This window comes from Cygnus olor, chromosome 1, assembly GCF_009769625.2.
Source record: "Cygnus olor isolate bCygOlo1 chromosome 1, bCygOlo1.pri.v2, whole genome shotgun sequence".
Lineage (NCBI taxonomy): Eukaryota > Metazoa > Chordata > Aves > Anseriformes > Anatidae > Cygnus > Cygnus olor.
Window position 1 is genome coordinate 94,471,405 of NC_049169.1, and position 27,979 is coordinate 94,499,383.

At 42.0% G+C, this 27,979-nt stretch overlaps 1 protein-coding gene across 1 annotated transcript; it reads right to left on the reverse strand.

The window, feature by feature from the left end:
• Positions 1-347: 347 nt before the first annotated feature.
• DPT (dermatopontin) lies at positions 348-27,938 on the reverse strand. The gene is made up of 4 exons (XM_040570069.1): positions 27,530-27,938; positions 17,339-17,464; positions 6,263-6,370; positions 348-1,764 (listed from the first exon to the last, which is right to left on the reverse strand). The coding sequence occupies exons 1-4, from the start codon at positions 27,826-27,828 to the stop codon at positions 1,698-1,700; spliced, it is 600 nt and encodes a 199-aa protein (XP_040426003.1). The 5' UTR covers positions 27,829-27,938; the 3' UTR covers positions 348-1,697.
• Positions 27,939-27,979: the final 41 nt, after the last annotated feature.

The following is a 27,979-nucleotide window of genomic DNA, read 5'->3' on the forward strand; positions in this document are numbered from 1 at the left end:
TGTCCATCTCTAGGGCAGGTGTTCCCGCAGATGATCCTTCTGTGCCTAATTATAGTGCCTGTCCTTTTCCTTCAACTCCCTGGCATGAGTGCCTTCTCCTCTGGTGCTCACCTGTTTGGAGCTCTCATGGCTTCCTTTGCCTGTCCACCAGTGTCAGCTAACAAGCTTCTCCAGCTTCCCTAGGCCTCTTAATTTCTCTTGCTGACTGTTACTCGCTTGTCTCAGCATCTGGCTCTCACAGAAACTCCCTAATTGCCGTCACGGTCGCCGGGAATGACAGAGGGTTTCTTTGTGTGCAAATTAATAAGTTGGTGTATAATCAAAAAAAAAGGACAAGGCTACAGCAATGCCAAACCTATTATTCATTTATTGGACAAGTGTAGTCTTAATGCTCACACTTGAGGGTATGCTAGTAAATATGTTAAAAATGCTTGGAGCCTGAAAACTGACTGTCTGACAACACTCTTTCCTATGAAGCTTAGTCTTAAATTGGTAGCTGGCCCTTGAGCCAGCACCACTGAAGCCACTGCTAACTTTGTCATTGACCTCATGAGCTAAGAAACAGAGCTCTAAATTCTGGTTTGTTCAAGAGCAAAAATCCTACTTCAGATATTCCTGGAGGAGATCAACGCTCTTTCTTGTTGGATTACAGCTGCACCTGTGCTGTACAGTCTTCTGAAAACGTGGTCACCCCATTTACAGGGAGTGAGATGCGCAAGTCGGAGGAACCGAGATCATCTAAGCCATTAACTTTATTTGTCTATTCTAAGCCAAGAATATATTACCAAGGGCAGATGGGTGCTGTAAAGGAACCCACAGTGGAAACCCAGTCCACATGAAAAGCAGACTCCTGACAAGTGCAGGATGTATATTTACTGAGAGCAAGAGTGGCCTGACCTGCTCCTGGGTTTGCCCATAGTAGAGCTCCCAGGTAGCCATGTCACTGAAAACTTTTAGGGCAATATAAAGGAGGCTCTCAGTAAAGCTGTGTTAGGCTTCTGTTTTTACTGGTGGGTCTTCTGCTCTCATTTTAATCAGGTACAGACCTCTTCCAGTATTGTAAATAGCTGGAATTCCCCTGAGTAGGCAGACATCTGCAGCAACAGAGTTCTGCTGAGAGCTGTAGCAGGTAACCCCAAATGCAGTATGTCAAAGACCTACTGGTGCTGTTTTCAGCACGCTCCTAGCTAAACACTGAGAAGCTGGTGGATATCTCTGGGTTGGTTCCAAGTTGGAAGTAGAAGACAGGAAAGACTACTGCATGCTGGAAAGCTTATAGTATGTTTCCACCTCATTTGGTGTGCCTGTGCTGGGAAGCAATTTATATAAAGTTGCTATGTGAAAGTTGTATGTGTTCAGAATGGCTATATATATATAAGTAGAAAAAAAAAAAAAAAAGGTAATTGTGCATATGTCATAGACTTTTGTATCATTAACAAGTGTGTGTCCTAAGCAATTTTACTTGGGGGATACAACTGCCAGTGCAGCTCAAAGGAATCCTCCAAAATTGCTGTTGCAAGCATGTGGGCTGGCAATTTATTTAATAGCTCCAGAGGGAAGAATTGTATCTTCAGCAGACAGCTGATGAGTCTTGGTACATTTTTTGTGAGCCTAATTGCCCTTCAGCCATATAATCACTGACCCTCATCACACCTTGTCCATTCCCCAGCTTTCCAATTTGGGTATACTCAATCTTTTTAAACATTTTGGAATGGGCAGTCATACTCTGTCATCCTGCAGACAATGAACTTCCACTGACGATCCCTGCATGGGAAGAGAGACAAGAGAAAGATGTTAGTGAGATGGAGAGGGCAACTGCAGTGGATAAGACTGTACAAGTAAGAAAATTTTGCGCAAGGTATTGTGGCAACAAAAACATCTGTCTGCCATTAGCCAACTTTTCTCTGAGTGCCTGATGTTTTTGTGGGATGGAAGGAGATTAAATATGCCTGATAGTTATAATTCCTTCCCACTCCCCTATGGGATAAGAAATTCAGCTATCTGAATAATCAGGTCTCTGAACATCCTTCAGAAGACAATGACTATTGATGTGATCAATCCCAAATAGACATAAAATCGATGATCAAGAGGAAAAGGATGGTTCTGTTTGAAGTTATTGTTGTATGATACTGTATTCCAAAATGTGCATGAAGTAAAATATGTGGGTGAGTTTCAAGCCATTTCTAAGAGAGAAGTTATCCACATGGCAAAATTTACTTTTTTTCCTATTGATAGGTCTGCTAGTTAGTAACCTTTATGGAAGATGTGAAGGAATCAATATCGAGAGAAATTAAATTCACTTTATCTCCACAAGTCACATGTGAGGCAAAAAAACATTTATAGGTGTAGGGAGAGTTCATGCTCTTCCCGGTTTGTGAGTAATTGGACGTCTGTACTCTTTCTCAGGAGAGTGATACAACACCTATTAACGATTGTTTGTAGGAAGCATGGCTGGAGCAGCAGGATTCAACAGTGGAGGCCAGTGATTTAGTGTTCAATAGCTAACAAGCTGCAAATTTCCACCTTAGCTTATTGTGCACTACATTTCCCTTGACAAAATGGCATGAGTTCAGAGGATCAAATGCTGTCCTGCTGCGGAGCATACGCAGTGAAAATGTTCCATTTAGGCTGTTTGGTAAAGGCTGAGGAGTTTTGATCTAAAGTGCAGTCCTTGAAGATGGCAGCAGTCATTTGAACTGGCAATGGGTAGTACTCCAAAATGCTTCTGAATTTTTGGATTCTGCTAATAGCAATCTCTTAAACCTGAGACATCGATGGGTAGTGCTGCCATTGAACAGTGGCTCAGCAGCAGCTTTCCTTACAAGACCCTTGCAGGGTCCTGGTTTTCTGGTGGCCAGCTCCAAGAGAGGTGCTGGGACATGAGGCCACATCTTACTAATGGCTGCTCCTCTGTGGTTCCATTGCCTGGGTGACTGTGTCCTCCAGTTAGATTAATTTGACTCTTAAGCTCTGTGTATGCATAAAGCCTCTCATTCCAGCTTTCATTTGCTAAAGTTTTTTAGTTGAAAACTTATTACACTAATTCACAGGTTAATGCTGAATCTCATTTGGAATAGGGTCTGTCTCATACTTGTCAGTAAGTCTGTGCTTAATTATATCGTGGTTTATATTTTTATTTCTTCAGGCCTTTCCTGGATAGGTTTCTACTGTAATTTCTTCATAAAACTGTTACCAAAGGTTAATAAAATGCAAAAATAATTTTTAGGAATTTTTAGAATTATTTTAGGAAGTCCTCATTTGGACTGTGTGTATGCTTTTCAAAAACACTGTTCCTTTGGTCACTGAGATACTCAGAGAGACAAAAAAAAAAAAGGTGATTCATGGATTAACAGGATTTTATGGGTCAAAATTATGGCCTGCTAAACTAGCAAGTATTGTCAGAGAGACTTTTATCTCTAAAAAGCAGGTATTGTCATTTTTCTTAGAAAAAAAGTCTATAAATAACTAACTGTTTGAAGTGATTAGGAGAGCTTAAACTAAAATATCTTCAAAGGCTTTTTTGTGCCTCTTGTCAGCTCAAGAACATTGCCTGTCATGAGTTAAATAGCCTGAACACAAGTTTTACATGCTTGAAGATGAAAAGCAGTCTCAAAATCTACAATGTGTTTGTACAGACAAGCTGCATGTGTGTGTCATCCTGAAAGGCTAGGTCTGGGAGTCGCTTCTTTTGCTTCTATTCTGCCTCAGCCACCTGCAAAAAGAAACTATTTAGGATGACAAACATTGCCCGCTTCTGTGAGAGTCATTTGAGAGAGTTGCTACGTGAATCTGAATCGCAAACTGGTATAGCAAGGCAGTTTTTCACTTCATGTGCTAACCAGAACAAGTCAGTTTAAGGCATTCTGGGAGCTGGAGGCCAGAAAATTCATCAGCTCAGAAAAACTTCCTAGATCGCATTTGTAAAATGTGTTCTTCATAGTTTTCACCCGCTACTATTGCAGGTTCGTCTCTGCCATCACAGCAGTGGTAGGACAGAGTTGGTGGTGGCTTTTCCCTTTTTCAGGTACTGTGGGACCACAACCTCCTGACATCCCCGTGATGCTGCCGGCCCACACAGGAGGCTGTGTTAAGCTTCAGCACTTACAGGCAGAAATCTACTCAGAGGCATCGGTTACCTCAGCTGCTCTGTTTTCCAGATATGTCTTTGTGACTCCTGACATTACCCTGGTCCACACTGATGATGGCTGGAATCCAGCTACAGAGGAGTGCACTATTATCTCTCTGGCTCTCTGCAGGGGCCATGGAGAACCAGGATTAAGAATAGCATTGAGGAATATTTAAGAGAGAGAAGGAAAAAACAAAACAACAATCAAACAAACAAATAGAATAGGGGTGTTCCTTGCAACCTTATAATTTACTTATCTAACCGGACAAAGAGATACTTTCATGTCAGCTATGAAAGTTACTCTTCCACTTGTAGGAATAAATTGCAGACACAGCTCCAGCCTTCTAATAAATAGGCTAATGAATAGGCCAGAAAATTATCGTTATGAATCTGCAGCAACTTGACAGTGCGTTATCATTTCTGGAAAGGTCTTATTTTAGGCAATCTTTGAGCACAGGGGATCTCTAGTGAACTCCAGCAAGCTGAAAGCATCCCAGTGACAAAAGCATCTTGTCTCTTTTGGGTGTTATTAGAGACAGCTTGAAATGTCGGTGTATTTGAACTCCCATTTCTCTTTCCTTTCTCTCCCCTTCTCCTTTAGCCAGACTTAGCAGTGGTAGGCCAGTGCAGTGCACCTTGCCTTGTTGTCTGTGTTGTGTTGGATAACAAATGCTTTAATATACTACTGGACTGAGGTGTCTGATAAAAAACATCAGCAAAGAAGTAGCTCACAGAGTTGATGAATTAGGGGTCAGCTCGAGATGAAAGACCCCTCTTCCACTGTCAGGTTTCAGTGGCTGCTCACACTCTCCTTAAACCTGCTCTGTTAGGATCTCTACGGTTCCATGCAGACAGCACTGTTGAGTTTATATTTGTTCTAAATTTTAACACTTTATGTGCATAGTAGAGAGGAGGAAAGGCATCTTTTTAACTGAGCAGGGTGATTACGAATCCATTTGCATGACTGCAGCATCACGAGCTTTGCTCAAGAAGAATAGCAAATTACAAGTAATGATCAGGACCGATCAAGAAAAATTAGTGAATTCATTTTCTGGAGAGGGATCCAAGCACTTTCCTTTGACAGTAGTTCCTGGTGTGGGCTCATATCGGTTAGAATTGTGTTGCAATGGATCAGGCGGGTTGCAGAATTCAGATTGCATTTTACGTCTTGTGGTCTTCTCTTTGCATGCTGGCAAATTCCTCCTTTCTCTTCGAAGAAAGTTAGGCCAAAATGAGTCCCTCATCCCCTTAAAGGACAGGTTGTTCCAGGATGAGTTTTTACCAGCATAGATAAAAGATGCCCTAGCTAGACGAAGGTGAGAAACAATCCTGAAGATGTTCTGCTTTACAGAGCTCAGATTTAGCCAAGCCTACTGTTACTATATATTTCTCTACTCAAATGGACAAGGCAGATGATCCGCTTGTGCATTAAAGTCCTCTTTTCATAAAATTGCAGAATCACAGAATGGTTTGGGTTGGGAGGGACCTCAAATCCCATCCAGTTCCACCCCCCTGCCACGGGCAGGGACACCTCCCGCGAGCCCAGGCTGTCCAAAGCCCCATCCAGTCTGGCCTTGAGCACCTCCAGGGATGGGGCATCCACAGCTTCTCTGGGCAGCCTGTGCCAGGGCCTCACCACCCTCACAGGGAAAGCATTTCTTCCTAATGTCTAATGTAGATCTCTCCTCTTTTAGTTTAAAGCCATTCCCCCTTGTCCCATCACTACAATCCCTGACAAAAGAGTCCCTCCCCAGCCTTTCTGCAGGCTTCCTTTAGGCACTGGAAGGCCACTACAAGGTCTCCCTGGAGCCTTCTCTTCTCCAGGCTGAACAACCCCAACTCCCTCAGCCTGTCTTCACAGGAGAGATGCTCCAGCTCTCTGATCATCCTTGTGGCCCTCCTCTGGACCTGCCCCAACAGGAGCATGTCTTTCTTACGTTGGGGGCCCCAGAGTGTCTTGATAGACCGCCCTGGATAATTCGCCACATGCACTGTGAACTTTGGTCCTCAGCAGTACAAGCCTGACACCAAGTAGTGCTACAGATGATACAGTACTGTGTACTGTCTGGGGGAAATAGGAAAGGAAGATCTCTCTCTCTCTCCCTTAATTTCTAGTGAAATAGATGAAAAGCAAACCTGTCCACAGCAGAGAAAGTTGTTGTTGCCCCGCGGATGTAGTAGTCGTAAGTATACATCATCATGTCCATATCTTCTCCATAGTGCCCTGGGTATTCTGTTGTTAACCTTTAGATGAACGAAAAAGAAGATAAAATAATGTACCATCTTAGCTAAAAGTCCAGTTGATTGGATGCTGATCATGTTATTTTCCTGTTTCTTTGTAAGTTCATGTTTCTTTATAGCACCATAAGATGCGGTTTTACCTCTACGGCTGCATTTTTCTTCTGCACTATTAATTCATGTAGCTATTTGAATAAATTTCCATAAGTTTAGAATTGTTCAGAGCAGGTTGGAATATTGCATGTGTATACCTCTGCAGCTGTAGGATAAAAGCAGCCTGAACAACAATTTAAAGCTTGTCTACTACTTACATTTTTATTACAGGGATTTGCTTGGGCCTTGTTTCAGTCTGTTTGGTTCACTGCTATAAAGTGCTGTAAATGTTGCCAAGTCAAATAACTACAAACATTTATCCATTTATGAATTATATTAAATGAATGTAGCAATTAATCCATTCCTCTTTGTTCTTTCCACTTTCTGCCTAGCTTGTGATGTAAAAATATTGGCCCGGACAATATTTGCTCAGTGGATTTTATCTAAAAAGCTCAAAGGGCTTCTGCACTTATTAAACAAATTATGGTTGCCGCTTCCCTGGGAAATACAAAATAATTCCGCACTTGGTTTTACAGATATTTTACAGATTAATGAACAGATGCAGGGAGGGGCTGGGACCTTGACCAGTACTTTATGTCAACATTATGTTAGAGGTCGGGAATGGAGACCTGGCGCTCAGTCTTTCCCTGCATTACACCATTTTATGTGGGAGTTGCTAGTGGAGTTGAATCAGCTTCGCTCCAGGACGGAACAGGAAGAATCAGGTCCCCTGTAAGGAAAACGCTGTCCCTGTTGAAATGGTTGGCTGAACTTCTGTGGGGACTAAAAGGGCTAAAATGCCTGTACAGAAATCCTCACACCCAGTTTTCTGACTTAATTCAGCCCAGCAGCAGTACTTGAATGATACTTGAAGGTGGGCCTAGCACATCCCAGCCAAACACTTGTGTGTTTGCATAGTGTTAAATCAGTGGGCACGTGCTTAAATATTTTACTCGCTTGGAATATAATTTTGGGGATGGTTTTAAGTTTGTAAAATCAGATGCTTTGGTGATATTTGGGGCCCAAACCACTCTGTTGGAATACTCAGAAACTGAAAGTTTACCTGAAAACTCAGAAACACTGGATTATATATTAGGCTGCTTTGACCTAGATGTACTTGCTATAACAAAAAAATCCTCCGAAATTGCCACCACTGTCTGTATATTTTAAACGTATTTTTGATCACTTTGTTTACCCCTTTCTTATGCTGTTTAAATCTTTGCAAAGCAGATCTGACTAAATTCTGGGTCATTTTCAGCTTTTCAAAGTAAAAGAAAATCATCACTCAGAACATCATTCCAAACCAGTCATTATTTCTTACCAAATGAAAAATTGGATGAAACCTGAAACTCAGGCATGGCTTTACAACATCCCTAAGTCTCAACAGCCAACTTCTCTGAACATCTCTCGTTCTCATGCCTCCTGCCCTTTGGCCATAACAGTCATCAAACAACTTATGAGCTGTGGTACAAGAACGCCCATGCCCAAGCACGTTGGGAAGCAGAAAATCAGGGCTGGCCACAGCGTTCCTTGTCAGGGCTCTGACTGAGGGCTGGGGGATTTGCCGAGCCCTCACAGCACTGTGTTGTTGATAAGAAATGAGCAGCAATATTTCACAGGTCATGCAGGCAGCTGCTGCAGACTAGGAGAAATGGAAGAAACTGCACATGCCAGCAATTTTTAGGATGGATGAGTAGGTAGAGTCATCAGTAGGCTCTGCAAGTGGAAAAATCAGAGCTGCAGTATTCAGTCCAGCTCCCATGAAAGTCTGAAATGAGACCACAGTGGATTTTAAGGGAACTGGGTCAGACCCACAGAAAGAATAATTACAAATATTACAAAACTGGTTCTCATGGCTTCTCACCATTTAGCTGGTAGTTTTTCCTAGACTAAAGGTTGTCACCTTAATGTGTTTCTGTCAAACCATGGCAAACCTAATTTAGGCACTATTTCGATTGAAGGCTGACAGTATCATTTTTGCTTTCAGGACATCTCCTCTTGTGTTCCCAAATATGTATTTGTCAGTGTCAGACAGTTTACAGCACAGGTTTGAATTTTTTTTATTTAATTTTTTTTACCCAGACAACCTGTGACTTGAGTATCTAATACGCCTTTATGACCCCATAAAAGGACATTAACCTGAGGATAAGCTGTTCCCTCTGTATAGCCAACTTGCTGAAAGCTCCCCAGTAAGCAAAGAGCTGCTATGGGGGCTCTGCACTCCATGTCTAGAGCTCTGATGGGAGCTGGAGTATACTTCACAAAGCCTGACCTTTGTTACCTGTTCTGTGTTTTACCCGGTTCATTTCTGTGGAATTCAGTGCCTTGAGGAGGGTTTCTGGATCCATAGCCAGAGAACCAGAGAAAATGGGGCTATGTCTGTACTAGTAAATTAAACAACACTGGAGATTGTTTCTGAGTACCATAATTTGATTGCCTAGGCTTGCAAATTGTAGGAACAAACCCTAGGTGTCCTGGTTTCAGCTGGGATAGAATTGGTTTTCTCCCTAGCAGCTGGTATGATGCTGTGTTTTGGATTTGGGATGAGAGTAATGCTGATAACACGCTGATGTTTTAGTTGTCGCAGAGCTGTGCTTACACTAAGCCAAGGACTTTCCAGCTTCTCACACCGCCCTGCCCGCAAGGAGGCTGGGAGTGCATGAAAAGCTGGGAGGGGACAGAACCAAGACAGCTGACCCGAACTGACCAAAGGGATGTCCCATACCATGTGAAATTGGGCTGAACAGTGAAACTGAGGGAATTGGCTGGGGGGCTGCCATTGCTCAGAGACCGGCTGGACATGTGTTGGCTGGTGGTGAGCAATGGCACTGTGTGCCACTTGTTTTGTTTATTCTTTTTGTTGTTGCTCTTTTTTTTCTGTTGTTTTTTATCATTTTATTTCCTTTTTTTTGTTCTTTGTCATAAATCCGTCTTTATCTCAGACCATGAGTTATTGCTCTTTTCAGTTTTCTCCCCCAGCCCACTGAGATGGGGCAGGGAGTGAGTGAACAGCTGTGTGGTGTTTAGCTGTCTGCCGGGTTAAACCACAATGCTGGGACACTTTTGGCCCAGACCAACTGGCACAGTCTCTGCACAAAACTCAAAGATGCAGTTTGGGAGTTAGCATGTGTGAGGTACCATTCCCAACAGGCAGGATGCGGACACCCTGTTTTGAAGAGTAAGAAAGTTTAATAGTGTGGCTACTTCCCTATGCTAGAGAGATCCCCCTTATATAATTTTAATTTGTAGCCTGAGCATCTGATAGTGCATCCTTGAAGATTCTTGGGTCACAGTAGGTTTGTAAAATGTGACATAAAGACCAGATATGGATCAGGATTTCATTTCACTTTCCCCCATCAGCTCCAGGTTTTGGGGCTTTTTTTGCGCTATTATTTTGAGAAGACACTAGGACATGTGTTTATATATGTTCTACCAAATGTGTTTCACAACATCTGTTTGGCATTCAGCGAGGAAAATGTTCTGTAATCTTGACCAGCACTATGTTCTGGGCAGACCAGACTCTGCAAAACACAAGGTTAGAAAGCTGCTTTCAGCTCTGCTCAGAGGCAGAAATGAATAACTGAGAGTCAGTTCTCTGAACTTGCTTCATGAGCCTTTCACTTGAAAAGTAAATCTGATGACAAGCTCATGAATTACTGTGAAGGGTCCTGCAGACCTTTTCAGAAGCAGGCAGTGTTATTCTGAAGTGAGTGGATGCAGTAGGGAGAGCCTTCATTCAGCTTCCCACTCTTTTCTTTCTGCCTGCTATCATTTCCCCCTCCCTCTCAACTAACGTCTCCACATTGCTTTTCCGCCTCTCTCGGCAACTCTGCTAAGATATGTTCAAAAAGCAGGCATATACAATTACAAAAAAAAAAAAAAAGGAAAAAAAAAACAAACAGGGTCGTGATCTGAAGTTTTTCTTGTTATATGGACAGATGCCTATTGACTCCATTTGTTCTGGAGAGAAAAATTATAAATAGTGCTCTGAAAGCAGTGTTCAAGTTCACTTGGGTCTGTGTGGTCTGTCTAATTCTGTTCTCTTTGATGTTTGCTGCACTCATTTATGGAACTGTTCCCTTAAGCCCGTGCATCTCAAGGTCATCTGGATAGAGCGGTATCCTTTGGAAGGAAATGCAATTTGTTATCCACAAAGCAGGGCTCTGCGGTGTTATCCAGCCCTTCTCTGTTATCCCTGTTTTTTGGAAACCTGGGAATAAGTCTCACAAAATGTATCTCCCAGAGAGATCACACTGTAGAGTTTTATGCATAGGGATATTCAGTACTTGGTTTTCTTGTCACGGAAGGGAGAATGGTCGTTTAACTCAGCATTAAAGGTCTTCTCAATGTAGTCTGCCTGGCACAGGACAGTGCTTCCCGCAGCATTTGTTGTAGCTCAGTGTGTAACTTTATTATCAGTCTTTTGACTAAAAATACTGTGTTTTACTCAACGATGTGATTCTGCATATCATCTTTGAACTACCTACCAGGGTCATACAGACAGATAATTTATTTACAGATGTGGTAGTATGTGTGAGCCACATGTGGCAATGTGTGGTTTGTACCCAAGAAGACTCATGAAATAAGTGACACCTTTTGCCCATTGGTGAGGCTTTGCCTACCCAAACGAGTCTGGAAGAACAAGGACAAGGCCCATTTGTGAAGACCCACAGCAATGTGCATGGATGCACTTCTGACATTGACCTCTTAGTTAAAAAAAAAAAAAAAGGATTAGGGGAGCATGGAGAAGCCTGGGAACTGCCGGGTGCTGAGACATAGCTGCTGCTGCCATTTAGAGTGACCTAAGGCCTCCAGGGTGGTGCTTTTGGTGCCCAAGAGGGTACGTGAAGGAAAACAGAGTAGAGGCTTGCAGAGCAGCAGTGGGAAGACCTGTGTTGTATTGATCTCAGCATCTAGGCACTGAGTAGTTTAATGTCAAAAAAACGCTGAGGAGCAAGAGGATTAGTCAGAAGCTTGCAAGCTGAATTCAGTGGAATTGTTTCCTAAAACCACATATGCACAAAGGTGTTAAGTTTGGGGAAGGAATTGTAGGGGAGGAAATAATAATGTGAGACTTTTAGCAAGTGATTGTCTTTTCAGACTGTAACATCCATTTGCAAGAATTAGTACAGAAGACAAAGGAATTTTGCTCCTGCTTTGCAAATCTATTTCAGATTAGTATTAGTTGTATGATGTTTGAACACAAGAGGCTTGGAGCAGCTGAGGCATTGTTGAGAACAAAAAGCAGGAAATTCTACATTAAAGGCTGGGAAAGAAAAGCTTGTGAGAAAGAATGTAAGTGGTTCAACATGTATGAGGGAAGGCAGGAAAACCTGGCAGAAAAGGTATTTTTCATAACATGGTATTTAGCTGGTGTAGAGTTGGTGTGGGATGGCATCTCTTCTGACTGGTTTCCACCCCCCACACATCCCCACGTTTTTCTGATATACTTTACTATAATCCTATAAATTTTGCTCAGGGCAGGAAAGGGAATGAAAAAGTCAGGATCTGTAACAGGATTACTGTTGTTATTATTGTAGTCTGAAAGTAGTAATGTTGTTTATTTTCCATGGAGAAGAATGACTACGTTAGGGATTAATAAAAAACACAGGGTTATTCATTTAGCACCGAGAAGAATGCTTTGTACTATTCTGCAGTGATCCTTAGCACTCTTTTAATGATTGACTTCAAAGATAGTTATCATGAATCTATTTTCACTGATAAGAAGATCTGGTCACACCGAGGCCTTATTACCCCTTACTGAAGTAAAAGGCAATTGTGGGTATACCTTGCCTTCAGATATGAGGCAGACAAAAGAAATGAGTCTTTTGAAATATCAAAGAGAGCCAGTGGTAGAGCTCATGGTTTCCTGCTCCAACTGCTGAATATACTTATTCCCTGCTAGTAAATACATTGTTTTGGAGTGTGTTACCCTTTTCTCTTCTTGTGCAACTAGCAAGATGAATGGTGGTTCTCTAACCTTCGTTTTCCTCCTCATTGCTGAACTCTTCCTCCAACAAAGCCACAGCCAAAAGAAGAAACTGTTTCATTTCAGGAGGGAAATACAAGCTTTAATGTTAACTTCCTGACCTTTGAGGACAAGCAGTGTCCTATGCATGGCCTTACTCTTTCAGATGCTATTTTATAAGTACTTCAAGAATATGGATTTCCTCAAAGAATTTTGTTTCCAGAACTGTGAGCCTGCATGCCACATTCAATGAAAATGGGAATCATGTGCCTCTTTAATCAATTTCAATTCATCCTCCAGCTGGAAGACAGCAGGCATTCCCTCTTAAAAAGCATGCTGTCCTGAAAAGCCAAAGAAGGTCTTAGTAAACTGACTACAGAAATTCCTGCCAATGAGTCCAGTACAGATCCCAGGTTGTTGGCCTGCCGGGGTAGGAGAGATGTCCTGGAGCTGCCCTAGAGATGAGCAGTTTTCTCATGCAGCCATGCCACATGTGTTTCTGGATTCATTTCAGGCTCCAGTGCTGCTCTTGTTGTGCTCTGAGACCATAGATTCACCTAGGCACATCTCTACTGTTGTAGTGAATACCATAGACTCTCACAGGGCTGAGGAGCCATGAGGTCAACACAACGGGACCACAGCTCTTGGAGGCCCACAGAAAATAGTGCGATTCAAATAAAAGCAGCAGCTGAGAGCTCAGGGCATCTTCTGCCCATTCCTCAAGAAAGATGTGTCTGACATAACATTAGTCAGCTTTCCTGTGTTAAGCAAAGGCCAAATGTGCTTCTCCTAGGATGTTTCTGGAAGGTAGTGCTGAGGATTGGACTGTAAGGTTTTACTGGGGTAACTATACAATCAGTACAAAAGGAGCAGAGGGGAACTGAGTTCTCCAGAAGTTTATTTTTCCTCCACATCTATTCTGACTTCACTTCCTGGTTTTATATCTCTGCTGTTGGTAATCTCTGAGAAGCCTGCTTAGGATCTCGTCAGTTTCAATATGGCTTTGGAGGCAGGTTGAGTCAAGAAAACAAATAAGTTCTTTAATCCCCATAGCTCTTGGAAAAAGTAATTGTTTGCCTGGACAATGTCACTGTGACAGAGAGCAGCCACAGCTCCAGACAGACCTTCTGGCACATGGACTGCTGGTTGTTTGGAGAGGGGAAACAGTCGTAAACAGTCTGTGCAGACTTGGGGCTGCTCTGTGACATGTGTTTGCTTTTGAGAGTATGGAGTCAAGCTTTCAATTTCCTGGCAAAGAGAAAAATCTGAGGTCTAATGGGACCATTTAATAATGCTTTCTCTGCATCTGCAATGGATTTGTTTCCTTTATGGTTTGAATAAGCATACAGTTCATTTTACTGTGGTAGCATTCCCCAGCCAGGTAAAATAATTGGAGCTTTTCTGCCTCCTGTGGGGAATGTTAATTATTTTCAGAATGGTAAAAATGTGCAGAAACCATGACAAGGCTTGGCATGGTAATGAAGGAAACAAAGTGCTTGTAAAAAATAAAATAGCAAATGCAAAACTATGAGACTGGAAGAGATTAGTATATTTATTTGCAGTATGGGCTTACTGTGCAGGTAAACTGGGAATTAATGGTGAGAAGATAAACTGTGAAACAAAAGTGAAGTGCTGGGACCTCAAAGTAAGTGTATAGATGCTACCAAGCATCAAAGTCCTTAAACATGTGTTTGGCTTTAACTGTGTGCTTAAATTAAGCAAAGTGTTTAAGTGTGGATTTCAGTCTGCATGATGGTGTCATAAATTAGTATTCCAATAAGTGTCGGCAGGACTTAAACAACAGAGAAGAAGGTTCTGGCTGTAAAAACTGGGTCAAATTCTACCAAAACATTTGCGTGGCTCATATTCATGGGGGAAAACTGTCTTTTTCATCGTAGAGAAGAACAGCTCATTTAAGGACAAATATATTCCTGAAGAAGAAGAGCCAAAAAAAAACCATACATAAAGATCATGTCTTGTTTATATATATTTGCCAGAGAGACATGTAAGGAGACAACTGGAAGAAGAAGGGATCAAATACCCAAGGTGAGAATTAATTTAAAGCAAGGCCCTCAGTATATTCAGTTTTCCTCAGATGTGCCTTTCTGTCTATAGCTGGTTTCATAATGAGAGATTCATTGCAAGTTAAAATTCAAGGCTCCAAAGAAATTCTGCAATGTGGATTGTCTTTTAATCCAATATGTGGATTTTTCTGTGCATCACACATGATCCATGAGACACCACAGTCATCACATATTTTCCTGGTGTTATTTTTCCACATAGCCGTATACTGATAGATGCCTTTGCATGATATTAAGCTGCTTCAACCAGGAAATATGAGTCAGCAGCAGGTTAATAGCCATTTCACCACAGATAGTTTGTTGACAACTAGTTTCTGGAATAGAATAAATATCATTATAGGCTTGGGTAGAAAATGTAATAATATACCATACACACACACATTTTTATTGTGTTTTATATGTATATATGTTTTGAGGTATTACCCATGGTAGCCTGGAACTGTTTGGCAGACTGTTTGGAGAACACAGTCTCTGTGGCAAATGCGTCTTAAACTGAGTGCAAGACACAGATCATAAGGGTGATGTATAAACAAGGTTTTTTGACAATATTTTGGAAATGCCATTGGAATTGGAGTTTTGAGTAAGATTCCCTGGGCTTAGTGAATAGGAAGTCTAGTTGCTGTACATTGAAGTTTAGCAGTTCAGACAAGTCATATCTGTAGTACTAGAAGTGGTTCCAGGGCATGGGGTTTCATGCTACCACATTGCAGTTCATGTTGTTCATGTTCTAGCATAAAAACTAGCACTCCCCCAAACACAGTCTGGATAGAGTAGAGGAAATAAAACAGAAAAGAAGCTGTTCCCAGGAGACAATGAGCAAGAGACCACTGTTTTGGAGAAGAGGGAGAGTTTAGCTGCATGATGTGCCAGCCCACTCTTCCTTCTGTTTGGGATCACAGGATAACTGTCAGAAGGAGACCTCAGGAAGTCTCTGGTACAGCACCCTGCCCAAAGCAGGGTCAGCCACAAGGTCAGACGAGGCTGCTCAGGGCTTTTTCCAAACAGGTCTTGAAAAACCAGTAGCTTGAACAGAACAAACGGAGCTCCAGGTGGAGGGACTGAGGCTGGTAATACCCAGTGCCAAATGGTTTTATAATGTACCCATGATCACATACTACATGCCAGCTTTTTTTGCAAGCCAGGTGAAGATCTTTCCAGAAGTTTTGTACTGTGATGTCCAGTTCTCCGCTCCCAGAAGGATGTGAGCATATGGGACTTATACCATGCTTAAGGGCAGAAACACTTCACCTGCCTTTGAAATGTTGCCTTTATCTGCATGGAATGACACTAGCTGTTGAACTGCAAAAGGCATTCTTTTCCAAGCATGAGAAATGGTGTGTTGTCACTGTTTTGAACAGAAGGGCAGTACAGGAGTCTGTGTGCAGCTGGGATGGAAATGCAAGACATCAGTAACCCCAAACATTTACATTTGGGCTTTGCACTACTCTGAGTGCCAATATGCAAGGCAGAGACAAAGCTGTTCCAAGTTGTCAAGACAACATCTGAGGGAAGCAGAACTGTCAACAACAATAAAAGAAGTCAAAGAGGATTTATGCTCTTTCACTGGAAATACAGGCAGCATTAGAGGAGTAAGAGAGTTTGGAAGAAGTGCTTAAAAGTTAGTTTTAGTTTTCCTCAGAGGGAAGAGTCTGGGCGGGTATGTAAATAAACCCTGAGGTAGAAAGCATCCATAGGCAAGGTAGGCTGGAGAGGGGGCAAGAGAATGTTCAAAGACTTTTATAGAGTTCCTTTCATTTAAAATCCTTAAAAAAATAATAATAAATAAATAAATAAAACATATCTATTTTCCTCCTTGCTGCAAAGAGACTGAAGTCTGCAAAGCAAGGCACTGCTGTTGTGTTTGGCCAGTAGCCAGCCAGCCAAAGAAAGACCAGGGGGCATGTAAACAGTTTGTATGCATCTCGATGGGAAGTTTACTTCAAAGCTGGGTTCTGGAAGCAGAGATTCAAACACAGATTTTTCCGCTTTTTTTCTTATTATTCTTATTTATTTACTATTTATTTTTAAGTTCAGGGGTTATTCTTTGTATCAGTGAGAATAGCTAGATTAATAGCCCTGGAGCCTAAAGTCAGGAGTTCTGTTACACAGGCTGGACAGGAGCAATATGATCTTTCCCTACACGGTCTGCTTCTGTGCTTCCATCTCAGTTTAGAGGAACCACACCCGGGACCACAGGGAAGCCCAGGATGTGTAGCTCATTTTTCTATAGCCTCTGTGAGGTTGCCAGCACCAGTTGTGATACTGAGTTGAGGTGAGGCCACCTTTTTGTTAGGTTTCAGCTATGATCAGGAGCTCATTTTGACTTTGGGCCTTGAACAGCTGTGAGAGGGGGAGCAATATTTATGTACTAAAAATACAAAAATCACAGGTTGTCAGACAGAGGATATATTTTTTTTTAAGGTACCTGGAAGGAAGTTCAGTAGTGTAAGTCATCGTGGTAGACTAGTGTAGCACAGAGATGCTCATGCTCCTGTAACTGTGTTGGATCAGGTAATAGGGGCTATATTTGAAATGTAATTTCACTTTGGGAATTCCTGTCATAGTTTCCAGCATAGCTAGGCTGTTGTTGGTACCCAGATTTGTCCATTTAGGGCTAGCTACTGTATTGTATTGTTCAAAGCTCTCATTCTCTTCCCTGAAGTCATGGATCCTCAAGAAGCCTGTGGTCAGATTGGAAATAACTTATTTAGTCCCATAAAACACAGTTAACTTTTTCTTAAACAATTATGTCGATGGGCCAAGTGGCCAAAGACACTTACCGGAACTGCTGGGGAAAAGAGACTAATAGGTTTTGTTGCTGCTTGAACTTACCAGCATGAATATGGGCATCTCCGGCTGTAGCGGCAGCAATAAAATTGCCATTCGCGGTCAAGCACAGATGGAAAATACTGGCTCTGGAAACCAGCCACCAGCCCATTGTTTGAGCAGGTCTGGTACCTAAAAAAGAAGTGAAGGAAGAGAACTTGTAAAGAAGACGTTGTCTTAGATTCCTTACTAGTTTCAAGCACTTTTGAAAACAGCATTTTTGATTCAGGGTGGAAGCTAGGGGTTTTGCTTTGTATTGTGAAGCATTGGATGAATATGCTGTATATTTAGTTACCAGTTTATATAAGAAAGCAGCAGTAATTGACAAATAATGTCTTAGTGTTTACATTGCACTTAAAACAGTTTTAACTGTTTTTAAGTATTTAAATATTCCAATATGTCAGTGAAACAAGAAAATCGTTGTGGTGTTGCCATTCTCGACTGTCTACAAATCATGAGACTGACTTCAAAGTAGTCCATTAATACCTTTACATTGGACTTGAGCATTTGGAGTTCACTGGAGTAATTTTTTCAACTGCTTCTCTACAAAAAAGATACCTTAGAAACTTTTATATGAGAAGTTCATTGATTTCTTTTATTTTATTTCTTTCTCAATTATTTTTTTCAAGGAGAAGGCAGTTACTGCAAAACGTTATAGGCTTGTGATGAAATGATGATTTGATTACAATCATATCAGGAAAATTGAGACCCAGGTCTTATGAAATTATAAGACTAACATAAATTTTGTCGAAAATCTGTTTGTACATGCTTTCTGTGTACTCAGGAATTCTGTCATACGGGTAAGTCAGTGCCTTCAAGGGGAATATGCATGATCTCCAAGCATGCAAATACAATCCTCTCTTTCTGCTCACCCTACAAGTATCTGGACACTGATACCCAAAGTAATTGAAGTAATAATCAGAGTTTGAAGAGCTCACTACTTTGAGACTAAAGACAAGGAGAACAAGAAAACAGACAGCTCATTAACTCAGATGATGAGCACTCATTCTCTCAAGCACCCTCCTAGCCTCATTGTTTCCCTGTTGAGGAAAATTACAGGAATTCAGTTTCTTCCATTTTCTTTCTCTCTTTATCAAGGAAAAGTGTAGCCACCTGTAGCAAACCTTCCTTGTGATACCTTAAACTCAAATACATTGATATATCCAAGAAGTAAGTTTATGATTAAGAAATACCAAAAAATAAAATAATAATAATCACAATTTCATTCAGTAACCTCGTAGTTTATTTTCATTTTTTTTGTCCTATGAGAAAAGGCTAAGCAAGCTGGGCCTGTTTAGCCTAGAGAAGAGGAGATTGAGAGGGGATCTTATCAACCTCTATAAATACCTGAGGGGCCAATGTAAAGTGGATGGGGCCAAACTCTTCTTAGTGGTGACCAGTGATAGGACATGGGGTAATGTGTGAAGGGTAATGAACCACAGGAGGTTTCGTCACTATATGAAGAAGAACTTCTTTACATTTCAGGTGAGAGAGCACTGGAATGGCCTACCCAGAGAGGTGGTGGAGTCTCCTTCTTTGGAGATATTCAAAACCTGCTTGGACTAGGTGATCTCTGGAGGTCCCTTCCAACCTCAGCCATTCTGTGATTCTATGATTCATGAGCCTTTCCAGAAAGAGACACACATCATCTAACACTCTGGTGTTTTGAAAGTCATTCACTTGTGCATACAGGTGTTAGTGCTTGCAAAGTATGAGGCTCAAGGGCTTGAATGCAAAAACTGAAAAAGTGATCAGTTTTGACCAGCACATAGATGAATTCCTCTGCCTGACTCAGCTTCCACCTTTGAGCGAGAGGTCTCTTCTGTACGTCTTTTCCACGGCGTTGTGTTCTTCAGACAAGATTATTTACATTTGTTTGTATCCCCGCATCTCCCATGTTGCTGGGGTCACTCATATGTGCTGTGCTTTGTCAGACTCCTTCAAGGACCTTCAGAATTAAGCAGTGATGGGGACTCTGAGTTGCTATGGTATCACACCAAGTAAGGCAGTTTGGCTCACACTCAGAGGATTTCAGTAGGACTTTGATAGGAAGTTGCTCTGTTTTTTGGCACATGGGCCATGGAAACATATGGCTAAGACTCTGTGTAAACATGTTGGATAGTTTCAGATGATTGGTGTTATCCTGATGGAAGAAAGGTTGATGCACAGAAATATTGGAATGAACGTACCTGTTGCAAAATGAGCACTTTTCTGCATTAATCTGTGTAAAGTAGAACCAAACTTGTGTCTCTTCATTTTCTTCTTCCTCTCCCCCTTCCAGTTGCCGGCATTTCCTCTGTTCCCTTGTGTCCTGGGACATTTTCTAGCTCTTGTGCATAGGTGCAATACTGTGACTATTTTGTTCCCTCATTTCTTTTGCATTTCCTCTCAGAGGCTTGGCTTTGCCATGCAATTTTCCATTTCCACTGATCAGCACTTGATATTCCTACCCATGTTTGTCTTTGTGGGAGGTTCTTCATTCCCCTTTTCTCTCCCCACCTGGTCACATTCAGTCTGGAAAGCCCTGCTCTCCTTCCCTACAACTGTTTTTCTTTTCTTGACACTTTAATACACTCCAGTGTTGACGGAAACAGTCGTTTTCAGAGAGTTGACACAGGTGGACCCTTCTCTCTATGGGGGATTGAAAAAAAATGTGGCTAATGTAACACTCCCATGCTTACATATGTAGGTATTTGAACACCAGACTTCAGGAAGATTTGATTTTTTTTGATCACGAGTCTATGTTCTCATTAAAAGTGTGTGTTGTTGTTTTTGTTTGTTTGTTTGTTTTTAATATATATACATATATTTGGAGTCTCTTTAAAAATTAGTTTCTTAGATGCAGAGTATAAGTGGAAATAAATCATGCCTTATAATTGCATTGCTATTTTATTTTAAAAACATTCAAAGGAAAATGTGAAATGATCTTTTAAGCTCATGTTCATTTCTTCCTCTCTAATTCTGTCTCATATACATAAAGTACTGCAGTCCATTTTTCAAGCTCAATATTGGGTTCAGTGAGAGAAAGATAATGGTGAAATTGAAGTACTTTTCTTTAGCTTTGAGATAATACAAGATTATTTTTCTTCCAGTCTTTGTAATTTTCAACTCAAATCCTAATATTCCTCTAGAAATGAGGAAATGCTCTCAGAAGTTGGAATACTTATTTGTGAGTTCGTGTAAAATCTTTTCTTCTGTTTTTCTTTTCCCAGTTGGCCTCTTCCCTACAATCAGAAAATAAGTCTTCAAAGGAAACAAACAACCCCCTCCCCACACACCTTTTTAGTCAGATGCTGTATGCACTGATCTGAAAACAAGACTTAATTTGTGATGATTTCTTCCTTCTGTGTTGAATTCACTATTCCTGTCACAGTAAATCCTGCAAACACATAGGGTGAATAAAAACCAGCGATTCAGGCCCTTTGGTTTACGGCCAAGTTAAAAAATGTCCTTTTTCACCAAACCCGCTCTGTAGTACTTTTTGTTATAGAGATAATTCAGAAATAATGTTGCTGGGTTCTCTTCATTCTTGAAGTCCTAACACTGCTAAGATACCTTTTAGAAGGTGAATGCAGAAGAGTGTGAGAAACCAGCTGGAAGTGCGTGGGATTAAATTTGGCAATGGATGGGTTGTTTTGTTTTTCTTGTTGGCTCAAATTGCATTGCATGAAGAGTTGCCTTTCGGAGCTGGTACTGGGAGAAGAGGAGGTGAGCTGGCTGGTAGATGAAGGAGTGGGCAGATTGGTGGCAGTGAGGGTCAAGTGCTGTTGAATGGGAAGTTGCCCTTCCCATCCCTCATTTACATCTGCTGGAAATGTCAGCTGTGTTTTGTGGAGAGTAAGTTGAGAGCCTTATTCTGGAAGGTGTTCTGTGTAGTTACAGGTAGGGGTATGGTGGCTGAGACTTCCACTGCCTGCTGCAACTGCTGCGAAAAGCCACTCCTTCGCCAAATCTTCTTCTGACCGGGTTAGTAATTAGTGTTGTACAGTTCAGCCAAGGCAAGCAACCAAAGGGTGCATCTGCATTACCAGTCTAGCTCAGGTCAAGACTGCACTTCTGAAGTAAGTCTCCCAGTCATCCCTGCTTACTGCTCTTTGGTTCCCATTGTAAAGTGATCTTGGAGCATGTAAACTGAATTCCATGCAGGTGAAACTTAACTGGAAAATTTATTCAAAAGCTTTCCTCGTTCTCCGATTCACATTTAGCCGTGGGACCAGACGAGAAGTGGTCTGAAGCAAACCCACTCAAAATGCATGTGTGGATTTTGGGTGCTGTGCACAAACTGTTTCACCCTACAGAACCACTTAAATCATCCCACAGTATTTGCAAATGTTGATACAGTCTCTGAAACCAAGTGTATAGCTCCTTGACTCAACAGTTGCCTGCCAAAATGAAGACAAATATTGCTTGCAATAGTATTATTGTTTTGAACAAAAGCACTATTTGTGGGGATACTTCATACTTATGCCTGCGTCTTATTTTTCTTCTTTGCTAGACAATGCCCCAGAGTGCTGTGTCCCATCTAATGCTGTGTTGTAAACCCGTCCCTGAGGCCCTCTGTCCCTCAGAGGTTAGAAATTAGCCTGTGTAGCATGCGTATCCTGAGGATGATGACCCAAAGAAGAACAAATCTGTCAAGCTGCAGTAACAGATACTTTTAGAGCCTATATTGAGCCCCTGCCATGCTGATGTGGTAGCACTCCCTAAAGCTCTCTGGAAACATGCACTCTGACACACAGTAGGCATGTTGTCATGGCGCATTAAGGGCAGTTTGTTCCTTATAACAGGGTTACCTGAGAGTGTCGTTCTATGTACTCCCAAAAATCCCACTTTATTTTTTGCTGTGGAGCAGATGGCTTCTGTAAAATTTGTATCATTAATTACTTTAAAGCTGGCTCTCTGGAGCCTGTCAGAGCAGAATGGCTCTGTATATTATGGAGAGATGTCAGACATGACAGACTGACCCAGTAGAAATAAAGCTGCATGCTTCCATCTGCAGTCCTGCCCGGAGTGCACACGGAGAGAGGTGGCCTAACCTCATGCAGCTGGTAGGACCATGGCCAGAGTGTGGGAGGCATTTGATAATGAGATGTTAGATATGCTGTTTTCCTGTAGTGTTGTTTCACCAAAATCTCTTACTTTCAGTATCCAAAAGTTTTGGTACAGTTTTGGAGGGGGGGCCCTGTCCCGTAGTCCCGGGTTATTTTTGTGGACTGTCCTCCCTCTGTGTAATTTGGTTAGTCGCATGATGAAAGCTAATTTGATGATCCATCTGTTGTTACAGATGAGTGAGGAGAGAGAAGTGGCTGAGGGCAGGCTCAGGACACTTGGAACACTCGCAGTCAGACTATGGGAACTACTTCTCTGTGTTTGATTAGGCCGTGCCAGTCTCCAGCAGCCACTTCTACAAGGAGTCTTCACTATCTGTTGTGGGGTGGGGAGACATGTTGTCATCCACTTCCACATGCCAAAGGCAACCTCTCTATGAACTTCTGCTGTGTTTTTATTTCCCTCACAAGAGGCAGATAATCATTCAGGGGGAAGTGCTGACTGTCCTTTCTCCTCACTGTGCAAAGGGAAGGCAAGGTCATAATCCCTCTCTTGATTTCTTTCTGACAGGTGTTGGCGATACCTCCCTACCCACAGAAAGACCCCCCTTCTCTGCAAGTGCTCCCATTGGACTCAGTTCACTGCAGCTGTGCTAAAAGCCTGGAGCACTATCCCTTTAACATAAACCTAGGATTGTGGAGAAATTAACTTGTTTGTGTAGACAGCACAAATGGGAATATTTTAAAAGGCAGCTTGATTATCAGGCTTGGGTAATACAGCCTCAAATTTGAGTCTTGGGATTGGTCAGAGATGGAGAACAAAAACAGTTCCTCACAGATGTAGTGGGGTGAGCTGCCAGCGTCTGAACAGGAGGCTATTACAGATACTTCCTTCCTTTGCTCATGGTCTGTCCTTGCACCCAGTTTGTGGGAAATAGGGTTGCATGCCTGCTTAAAGGATCTGTGTGCGTGTCTTTGTGTGCATAAAGAGAAGGCAAAGAGCGAGAATGGGAATGGGGTGGGAGAATCTAGATATCCGTTTTTTTCCAAGCCCCATCCAAACACTTTCTCAGAAGCCTAAACAAGGAAAAGAGGCAATAAACCTGCATGAAATAGCACTTTGCTAGAAATGTTTCTACTTTGTGCTGTACAGATAACCAGGAGTATACTGGGGATATGGCACAGTTCCATCTCATATGCGGTGTAAAACAAACATTTTCTCCTGGAACGGAATGTTGCTTTTCACTTACAAGCTTTAGTTTATTTAGCTTATTTGCTTGTTTCATCCCTGTCCTTTGATACAATCACTTTTAGGCCAGAAAAATTGTTTTTCTTAAGTACCTTGTTCAAAGACTGGTCTGTGGAGACAGCTTTGTAGTATCCAGGGAAGCACTGAAGTAGTCTCGCCAGCTTAGACCTTAGATCTTATGTTTTCTTAGGTGGTGAAATACCCAAGGTCAAACTTCCTCCAGTACAAGTCAAGCTAAAAACATATGCTTTATTCTGTCTGAAAAGGCACAAATCCTTGAGATGTCACAGCAAATAAATAACTATAAGGCCAAGGACTCTGTAGGATGAGGGGATGTCCTGAGGACTCCCCTATCCCAGACATGAGTATTTCCAAAGTATTCAGGAACAGGTTCTGCTCCCAGTGTTGAATAGCATCTGGCTTAGCAGATAGCCTCTGCAGAGACAGTAGGGCCAGGAATAAGTTGTTGGGACAGATTTAGCAAAGCCTTCGTATGCATACTTAACTTTAAACATATTCACAGATTTATGGAGCAGAGAAGGCTGAGAAGAAATTAGTCATCTAATCAAATCTTTTGCCAAAATTTTCCTTGTGAGTCGTATAACATGTTCAGAGGTTTCTCAGCAAAACACAAAAAGAACACAGGTTCAGCAAAGCACAGAGGAACATGCTTTCTTCAGAAGTGCAAATGCACATAGATGATTTGATTAGATGTCTAATGTGGATCTGTGTCATTCCCCTCTTTTTGTTGAATCCTTTTTTTCATATCTGTAAGATGCAAAGTCTTACAGGTTTAATCCTAGAAGTCCATATAATACCAATATAATAATAAGTTAGTGTAGGAAGTAAATTTACCTAAAACAGCTCTGTCAGTGATCCCCTCCTGCCCTCCAATACCTCCAACTCTCCCAGCCCTACACCCCCTACATTCATTTCTACCATTTTCCCCGTAACGCTAATGGCTTTGTATTCCTCTCAGTTTTCTCTCTAAAGCTTTTTTTTGGTTTATCTTTTCTAAAGAAGCCTCACTTGGATTTGGCTCTGTTGTGCAGCTGCACAGCAGTCAGAAATGGTGATTTGTGAAATGCCACAAACATCATTTGTCAGAGGTCATTTTTTTTGGTTTCTGCCAGAAACATTTTTTTGGTGTTTCTGGGACATGGCTGAAAAACTGGAGGGAATTCAGAGGAGAGCTGTACGTTGGAAACTTAAAACTTGGAGAGGAAAACTAGAAGAACAGAGATGTGTTCAGTCTGAAAGCAAAAGCATGGGTAAAGGTGAAGCATAGCTGCAACCTACTAAGAGATTTTGCAAAGATTGCAGTGTGCTTGTTCTCATTACTGCATGAAGGTAGGGCAGGGAATAAAAAGCCTCAATTACAGCAGAGGACACATAGCTTAAATTATGGGAAAAACTTGGCAATTTTGCGGTTATTGTGAAACAAGACATTGAATATCCCTGGCTGTGATGTGCAAGGTGAGACAAAATACCCTGTGACTGCAGCCGAAGAAGAACTATTACAGTTCACCCTCCCAGGATGGGAAATGCACTAGGTAGCCCAGCAGAGTGCTGTGTCAGCTGATGCGAGGATGATATATTGCTCACAAACACATTCGTTATTCAGGAAATCAGTGCAGAAACAGAGGTGGCCAAACAGGAATTGATACAGGTTATGACTCATATTTGTAATCCAAATTGATTACTGGGTGAATCTTTTTAGAGCTTGGGGTGGTTCCAAGTAGCACTGAAATGGGTATGGAAGGCAGAAAAAAAGAGGCAGCTATGAGAAGCAATGTGAAGACTGCCAAGAGAGTAAGTGTGGGATTATCAAAGGCCCCACAGATTACATCCGTGCTGTCACACCAATGTGAGCTTTGGGTGTGGTCTCGGACACCCCATTCTGTTTTTTTTGGCTGGTCCACACTGACTCCAGTCCGGGATGAGTCCACTGGGTTCTTGGGCAGCAGCATTTGGGCACAGTGAGGGATGTGCTGGTATGCTGCAAACCATCCTCCATGAAGCAATATAAATGCAACCAGCTCAGCCCTATGGTACAGAAAACTGCAGAACATGACCTGGCACAGCTAGCTAAGATGTACAGAAACAGCCTAAGAAATTAAGAGCATAGATTCACCTTTGCAAAGAGATGTGTGTTCCCAAATCACTTTGGTATATTTAACACCCTCCCCCCCCCCCTTACTCCACCTCCAAATAGGTAGAAGAAAGAGAGATCTATGCAGAGCAGACAAACAGATGTAGGGATGTCAGACTGGAAAGGTCAGCTAGGGAAGAAATAACTAGAATAACTCCAAAAGCTAGGAGGGTGAGTTAGAGTTAAAAACATTAAAGAGGGCTTGGACAAGAAACATGTTTGGAAGAAAGATAGGGTTGGGTGAATGGCAATAGGAAACATGTAAGCAAAAAAGAGGACAAAGTGAAAAGAGTTTTTTAAGAGATGGAGAAAATAACATTCAGGTGGTATGCTTTGGATGTAATCATGCTAAGCACACGGAGTGTGATGATGAATATGACTCCATGGTTCAGCTAGCAGAAGAAAACATTCTGTATAGACTTGTACACTACCCTGTTTGTAAGAAGTAAACTTAAGCAGTTGCTATCAGGGATTTTTGGAAAGAGAATAACCATTTTATTTTGAACAACAGAAAGGTCTAATTCAAAATTACTATGCAGTAAGTAGAAATTGCACCAATGTATGAAAAATGAAGTCACCCAGCATTATCACAATGTCTTCTTTCTGTCTGTTTTGCAGCCCTCCCCCTTTCTTTTCAGTTCTTAAAAGTGAAGTATGGGGTCAGTCTTTTTTTCCTTAGCAATTGCATCAGCCATAGGAATGTGCCACATGGTAAATGAAATACTATGAATAATTCAGGGAAAACTTTTGAATCATTTAAAAAGCAGAAGCTTAACATTTCATTGTTAACCTGTTCCCATATGATGTGAAATTTGCAAGTCACATTGCAATTTCTGGAGCAAACCCATTTAAAATATTTGAAAATATTCTTGCATTCATTTCATTTTGTCCAAATAATATTTCACATTCAGAGTTTCCTGAAAATGTTTCACATTTCATGAAGAAATCAGTAGAAAATTAAATATTGGTTATATACTGCCTAAACATCAAATGCCATACGTATTTCCAAAAATTATTGTGGCCACAAAATATGATCACTTTTGCCTGTAAGCATAACAGAAAATGTAATGTTTAGTGTACCCAAAGTGGCTGTACAAAGGAATTAACATGATCTTCTGCTATCATTATCATGGATAAATATGCTGTCATTATCAGGGATATATATGCCACCATCATCACTTGTTAGTGTGGATTTTTGGTTCCCGTAATACCAGCATGACTAGAAAACAGCCTTTGACTGGGCCTAAGCCAAAAAGCTTAGCAATGAAAACACAAAGAGAAAAGCCAGCGCAATACAGAGATATTTTTTTTTCTAGTGGTAAGAACAGGAGGTTGGTGTCATGAGCTAGACAGTTTGTTCCCCAATTTAGTCACCGATTCAGTGTGTGGCCTTTCAGAAGCAACTCTGTCCTGTACTCTCTGGAGGTTCGTGCCTCATTTTCCTCACCTGCAAAGTGACATTTGCGAGACCAAACCCCTTGGCAGCTGAGGTTGCAAGAGACCGAACAGCACAGCACACTGAGACCCTCCAGCAAGAAAGCACTACAGAGAAGGCAGAGGGGATGCTGCTGATCGCCCTCACGCATGCATCGCGATTAACGGGTCTCAGGCAGTTGGTCAGGGCAGCGAAGCTGCTGGCTAGGATCGCGTTACTGCGCATTGCCATCGCTACGGCTGCAGTACGAGCACCCGCCTTCCAGACGGGGTATCAGGGCTGCGCCCTCCCAGGACGGTGCGGGGTGTCCTACCATTCGGTTCCCGCCCTGTTGATCTCTTCCCACCAGCACTCTGTCGGCTCACCGAGGCTCTGGGCTGCCGGCATGCAGGCGTAGTTCCACAGTCTGTCGGAGCCTTCCTTCTTGCTGAAGACACTCCTGATGGCCACGATCACCTGCCCGTGCGGGCACTGGAAGTTGAAACCCTGCCGGTACACATTGACCCATTCATCGTTATCTCCATAGTTGTAGGGGCCATAGTAGTAGTCACCATACTGGCCCCATGCCACTGTTACCAGAGGCAGGAACACCCAGAGAAGGACAAGGTCCATCCTTAGGATGTTTCTGGCTTAGAAATGCCCCACTGGTTTGTTGGGCTGGCCCTTTTATATTGCCTCTAACATTTGGCTTCCAGATGTTATGCTTCCAGATCCAAGTGCAATGTGTCATTGCTTAGCAAAACTTCTCTGAGTTACAGACACG